Source organism: Bufo bufo, chromosome 3, assembly GCF_905171765.1.
Source record: "Bufo bufo chromosome 3, aBufBuf1.1, whole genome shotgun sequence".
Lineage (NCBI taxonomy): Eukaryota > Metazoa > Chordata > Amphibia > Anura > Bufonidae > Bufo > Bufo bufo.
The window spans coordinates 663653059-663660354 of record NC_053391.1 but is presented as its reverse complement, the minus strand read 5'-3'; the positions used below and the strand labels follow the sequence as shown (position 1 = coordinate 663660354).

The window sequence follows — 7296 nt, the reverse complement described above, 5'->3', positions numbered from 1 at the left end:
GAATACCAGAAAAAAAATAAACACACATCCTCCTCACTGAATCATAATGGTAAAGGGCAGGCCACAGGACGGGCAATGTGGCACAGCCACCATAGTCAGACATGATGTCAGAAGGTCGGTGTGTGTTTTTTTGGTTTGTGTGAATGTGTATTTGTGTGATCCAATAAAGATTTACTCCAGGTTTTAAGTTTCAATTTATTCTTTCAAGGATTTGCCTTCCTCTGGTGGCTTGGCGGGCGTCAGTTGTCTGGAATTAAATACAGAATTCTTTTGGTTGAAGGTTAAACCCCTAAACAGAGTCAGAAATTCACAGAGCATGACAGACACATTGGGAAAACACCAAAAAACACGTCAGTGTAAAAATACAAAATGGATCGGACGGACAGTCGCATAATAGAAAACCATTCTCCATCTCCTCTCCACTCCAGTGCTGCTAAAAGCTAGAATAATATCATATATTCTGATTAATCAGAATAATCAGGGGAGGGGAAGGGAAAAGAGAAGGGGAAGGGGGAAAAGGGGAGGGGAAGGGAAAAGGGGAGGGGAAGTGAAAAGGGGAGTCTGGGAGGGGAGACAGAGAAATAAAAAATTTCAGTGGCAGAGACAATGCTATAAACAAAATCTATAAAATTAAAAACACTGCTCAGCATTTGGGAACATGTAGATTTTTCTGTAAGAACACCAATTGATCTACATGGTCTGGTTTGAGGGCGCTTCTTTTTGCAGTGACCTCTATGAACCTTGTAAAGAAACCAAGACAATGGGGACACGGGACATAGCTTTCTGTAGCAGTTACATCTGACTCCGGTCCCCGAGGGGCCCAAAGGCACCAGCATTATAAATGGCACATGGTAGGCGGCGGTAGAGAGTTTACATTGGTGTTCGAGGCTGTGCTTAATGCTACTTTCACACTTGCGTCAGAGGATTCCGGCAATCTGGACGCAAACGGATGCATTTGTCAGGCGGATCCGTCTGACAAATGCATTGAAATACCGGATCTGTCTCTCCGGTGTCATCTGGAAAAACGGATCCGGTGTTTATTTTTTTCACAGATTTAAAGGTCTGCGCAGATCGGAAGAACGGATCCGTCAATGCAGCAATTTTAATGCCGGATCTGGCACTAATACATTTCAATATAAGTTTAAAGGTGGATCCGGCAAGTGTTCAGGATTTTTGGCAGGAGAGAAAACTGTAGCATGCTGCGGTATTCTCTCCGGTCAAAAAACGTAAGAGGGACTGAACTGATGCCTCCTGAACGGATTGCTCTCCATTCAGAATGCATTAGGATAAAACTGGTCAGTTCTTTTCCGGTATTGAGCTCCTAGGACGGAACTCTATGCCGGAAAAGAAAAACGCAAGTGTGAAAGAACCTGAGAGACCATCAGTATGTTAGTCCTGGAGGTTTCAGGTTGATAGATCCTGTGTATGCTACATTGTATCCACAATAACCATCCTCTCAGTAGGGACTGATACACGTGTGAAGGGGCTCTGATGGTGCAGGATCAGTAACTGTCAGTAAATCTGACACCCCAGCAGTTTCAGATCCCTGCCCTTAGCTGAGAGTTGTCAGTGTGGATCACCTCCTGCTGGGAGCAATCTCCAATAGTGTGAGATAAATGTAGACATTCCCAGACTGGCCACTAGGGGCCGCTGTTTGACCGCCTTTCATAGACCCGGAACCTAAAGTTCCGTCCACTGTAGTAGACGGAGGGGAAGAATAAGAAGAGACACAACCGAAAAAAATAAAGAAGAAACATGGCGCGGGCGGCAAAGGTATGAGAAGCGGCAATATGAGCTGTGTAGGACTTACCTCGCCGCCAGCCACCGCACGTCCGCACTGCCGCCTGCTTCTGAGTGTCTGACTGGGAGCCGGAGATGCGCGGAAACCACGCCTCCGGCTCCTCCTCACTCAGTCAGACCTGGCTCACTCAATGTTGTGGCCACCCCCTCTGACACATCAGCGGGAGGCGGGAGGCGGGAAAGAAGGCGCCCACAAACTTTTTTCCGACTCGGCTGCACGGCGGACGCGACGCTGACGTCATCAACATGCATCGATTATTTAAAGCAACCGCATCGATGCAGAATCGCCGGGGGTCGAATCGCGATGCATCGATGCATCGATTATATTCGACAGCCCTACTGACCACCTGCTCACGGATTTGAGCACGGACACGGACGTGTGAATGAGGCTTAAATCTGGTTAGTTAGTGTCCCCCAGGAATGGGCCCCTAACCCACCCCTAGATCCATCCATGCTTGCAATGATTGTCCATGAAATACCCCTTTAAAAATGCATGCTAGAGTCCATGAGGGGCTCGGGATCGGTTTTGCTTATGGGTCACCCCTTTAACTTCTGGAGCTGGCTCCCAGACCTATCGTTGCCCAGGGGTGGGGGGATCTCCCAGACCCGTCGTTGCCCGGGGGGGTCTCCCGTTGCCGGTCCTTATGTCTAGTGTCTTTCTGACGACCACCTTGCAGGAGAAGGACGCTTCCCCACAGGATCCGGGCACTGACAACATGACCGAGGATGAGATTGAACTGCAAGAAAAAACTCGACCACTTTCCAGATGACTTCAACCAGCTGGATCTACTGGAAACCCACCGACATCTGATTCCTACAGGAACCCAGAGCCATTGGCCAGGGGAGTCTGAGGAAGATGAGGAGGAAAGGACCGAGGAGTGGTACCAGACCCAGGAGGAGAACCTGAAGGACAACCACAAGGAGTTAATACTTTTTGCATTGGAAAATAACAGAGTAAGTTCACACAGTGGTAAATTGTGGCCTAATCCCCAGCAGACCAACCAAGGGCAACCAATCGCAGCACTGCTTTCATGTTTCGACAGCAGATTGCAAAATTAATGCTGTGCTGTGATTCATTCCTGTGGCACCAGCCTATGTGCACTTCCACGATCCTGGCCACCAGAGAGGCCGACACTTTTTCCTATAGTGTGCAAGCACGACCACCGCTGATGGATTGCAGGAAACGGGTAATGTATAATGTGATGGAAAAATGAATCCAGTCAGCAAAGGACAATGGACAATCACAATACATTAGGAAGTGCCTTGTATTAACTTTCTCTACATAATAAATTATATTTGCTGAAGTGAGACAGCCCCTTTAAAGACCAATAATATTCCCCCCTTTGTGTTCCAGCAGTCATAACTTTAAAAAAATTTCTTCTAAATTCTTTTTTCATTTTGTGGCATTTTTGTTGTAGGTTTTTTAGGAATCATTTTGGGGTATATAGTGTAGGAAGTAACTTTTATTATCTTATTTTTAGGGGGATCTCCGCCGGGGTTAGGCATTCCTGCACGTGAAGCGTTCGTTTCCAGCTTCTCAGATGCCGTGGTCACATTTGCCCACGACATCTGAGAGGTTAAATGTCCGTGATCGGCATTACCGCTCATCGCAGACATCAGCTATGCGCCACTAGCTATGGCGCTCACTCCCCTCTGGAATGGGCTCCATCTTTTAAAGACCTGACTTGTTTTGCAGGGGTTAACTTTTTGTTCTCGGGCCTTTATTATACAGTCCTGATCAAAAGTTTAAGACCACTTGAAAAATGGCAAAAAATCATATTTTACATTGTTGGATCTTAACAAGGTTCCAATTAGAGCTTCAACATGCAACAAGAAGAAATGGGAGTGAGACAAAACATTTTTTGAGCATTCAATTATTGAAAATAACAATTAAACTGAAATTTCAGGCTGTTTTTCAGCTGATCCAGATTTTAGGACCACATGCCTTTAAAAGGCCAAATCTGTGCGAAGATGTGGATTCATTGTCATTTTCTGTCAGGTAGTCACACGTTGTGATGGCAAAGGCAAAAAAACTCTCCCTTTTTGAACGTGGTCGGGTTGTTGAACTGTATAAGCAAGGTCTCTCACAGCGCACCATCGCTGCTGAGGTGGGACACAGTAAGACAGTCATTTGGAATTTCTTAAATGATCCTGAGGGTTATGGAACAAAAAAGTCAAGTGGAAGACCCAAAAAAATTTCATCAGCACTGAGCCGGAGGATCCAATTGGCTGTCCGTCAAGACACTGGACGATCCTCGACCCAAATTAAGGCCCTTACTGGTGCTGACTGCAGCCCCATAACTATCAGACGGTATCTGAGACTGAAGGACTTCAAAAATAAAAAAACGTCTTCAAAGACCTCGTCTCCTTAAACGCCACAGAACTGCTCGTTTGGACTTTGCAAGAGAGCACCAAACATGAAAGAAAGTTTTATTCTCTGATGAGAAAAAATTTAACCTTGATGGTCCTGATGGTTTCCATCGTTACTGGCATGACAAGCAGATCCCACCTGAGATGTTTTCTACGTGCCACAGTGGAGGGGGCGCCATAATGGTCTGGGGTGCTTTTTCCTTCAGTGGAACAATGGAGCTTCAGGAAGTGAACGACCGCTGGCTATGTCCAGATGTTGCAGAGAGCATTCCTCATGACTGAGGGCCCTCGTCTGTGTGGTAACGACTGGGTTTTTCAACAGGACAACGCTACAGTACACAATGCCCGCAGGAAAAGGGACTTCTTCCAGGAGAATAACATCACTCTTTTGGCCCATCCTACGTGTTCCCCTGATCTAAATCCAATTGAGAACCTTTAGGGATGGATGGCAAGGGAAGTTTACAAAAATGGACAACAGTTCCAGACAGTAGATGGCCTTCGTGCGGCCGTCTTCACCACTTGGAGAAATGTTCCCACTCACCTCATGGAAACGCTTGCATCAAGCATGCCGAAATGAATTTTTGAAGTGATAAACAATAACGGTGGAGCTACTCATTACTGAGTTCATGTTTGGAAGTTGGATTTCTGTTTTGGGGGGGTTTCGTTTTTTTGTTGGAGGTGTGGTCCTAAACTTTTGATCAGTTGAAAAACAGCCTGTTTCCTTTTATTCGTTGTTTTCATTAAATTGAATGCTCAAAAAATGTTTTGTCTCACTCCCATTTCTTCTTGCTGCATGTTGAAGCTCTACTTGGAACCTTGTTAAGATCCAGCCATGCTACATATGATTTTTTTGCCATTTTTAAGTGGTCTTAAACTTTTGATCAGGACTGTATCATTTTAAAAAAAGCACTGCCCATTTTAGTCCTCTAAAAAGCACTGTAGGAATTCTGAACATGACTAAAAATGGCATCAGTCATGTGACCCTCAATCCTGTCATGTGACCGCTGGCATTCTGTCCAGATATCTAACAGATGAATAGCCATTTGAGATGGAGCACAGATACATACAGTATTACTGCCTTCAGCAGCTTCTCATCATGTCCGTCAGTGACAATGTAGAAGCACATTTCACATTGTTCTCCCTGTATGTTTTTTTTTTTTTTCTTTATGGTTAACTTAACTTATTAACAACATGACAGCATTACCTAGAGACAGGCAGCCATTTTACATATCACCTGGAAACAGGCAGCCACGTAATCACGCATACAGTAAAGTAGTTGTTGTTACTCCCTTAGTCCTATGTAGTATCCCATGGACGTGTCATGTGTGCTGACCCAGCACATGTATGTCATGTAACACTGTTGCCTGGGGTCACATGATTGATACCATGTTTCAGTTAGGCCATGGATGCTTTACACAGGACTGACTGATTCGTGGGAAATGTCTATTCTTGTCCACAATTGCAGACAAGAATAGGACATGCTCTATCTTTTTGGCGTGGCCTGGGAATAGAACAACGGATGCTGACAGCGCACAGTGTACTGTCCTCATATTTTTCAGCCCCATTGAAATGAATAGGTCCGCACCCATTCCGCAAAATTACGGAACCGGCGCAGACCCAGAATTACAGTCGTGTGAATGCACCCTTACTCATATTTTGGTTATTCTATACTGACAGCTACAAATCACGCAAAGAATCCTGTCGCTCCACCCAAATCTTGTGAACATGACAGATGAAGACCATTACACCCCGCTGCACAGAGCCTCGTAAACGGCCACCTGGCGATAGTGCGGGAGCTGATCGCGAAGGGGGCGGATGTTCGCACGGTGACGGTAGATGGGTGGACCCCGCTGCACAGCGCCTGCAAGTGGAATAACACCGAGCTCGCCTCCTTCCTGCTCCAGCACGGCACAGACATCAACGCGCAGACTAAGGGCTCCCTAACACCGCTGCACCTGGCCGCCGCCAACCGGGACTGCTGCCGGCTCCTAGAGCTCCTCCTCATGAATCGCTACATCAAACCCCAACTGACCAATAAGTTGGGGGAGACGGCTTATGAGATCGCCCGGCGCACCGACATGTACCACTACCTGTTTGAAATAGCAGATTATTGGACCTAGCCCCCATCCACCGGCAGTAATAAACGTCCTTGCAGTTGTCACTTTCTGTGTACATGTCTGGTCCTCTGTATGCTGTGTGTCTATAGTATGGGAATCATGACGAGTATGAGGAAACTTCAGGGGGCTGCACACAGCAGAAAACCACATCAATACATCACATATGATACATGATGACTGTTTCCTGAGGCGATGTGAGGTAATTCAACAACAACTTTATTCAGACACAAACAATATAACAAAGGTTATAAACTGTCATATCTATATAGCCTACAGGTGGCAGTAAACATGTTAACATGTATAACTCCTAACATCCTCCCTTTCTTGTGAAATCAAGTAATATATAACATAAGATGATTGGATACCACAATACATTCCAAAGGTGACAATGTTTTTTATAATGATAGTGGGCACAGAAGTTATACTGAATGCCCACCATGGTGTCATTGAGCAGTAGGGTAAGGGTTAATCTAATTCATGTTTCTCCCGTTTTCCCGCCTTTTGGATTTTTAATGAATGTTCTTTTACACTTTCTGAGGTGATTCTATTTGATGAATTTGATTGGTACCTGGTTGCCTACCTGTTGCTGAGGTACCTGTGTTCTGCCTGTTCCTGATTGGAGGATGAGATTCTGGGGCAGGAAAATTGAATACTTAAGGAGGATCGCATCAGGTCCGGAGCTTGTCCGCCGCGGAGCCTGGAAGAAGAGGACGTCGTCTGAAGCCCTGGTATATTGCCGGCGTAGCTGCAAAAGAGCTATTGTGCTTCACCGGCATTTCCAGGCAGAAATTGAGCAGCGGCGGAGAAGAAGCGGCGTGTGAGCGAAGTGTCAGCGCTGCGGTGAAGGAAGAAATCGGCGCTGAGTCTGGAGCTTCAAGTAGCCGAAGATTCTGAGAGAAGGTCCGCTGCGAAAGTGCTGAAATTAGAAGACAGAAGTCAGAACTCACCGTTCGGATGGAAGAGCTCCTGAGGAAGCTGATTCACCGCGCCGAGTCAAGAGGAGGGGAGG

At 46.1% G+C, this 7296-nt stretch overlaps 1 protein-coding gene across 1 annotated transcript; it reads left to right on the top strand.

The window, feature by feature from the left end:
* The first annotated feature begins 2526 nt into the window (after positions 1-2526).
* LOC120994027 (ankyrin repeat domain-containing protein 49-like) lies at positions 2527-6439 on the top strand. The gene is made up of 2 exons (XM_040422488.1): positions 2527-2754; positions 5931-6439. The coding sequence occupies exons 1-2, from the start codon at positions 2527-2529 to the stop codon at positions 6288-6290; spliced, it is 588 nt and encodes a 195-aa protein (XP_040278422.1). The 3' UTR covers positions 6291-6439.
* The last annotated feature ends 857 nt before the right edge of the window (positions 6440-7296 follow it).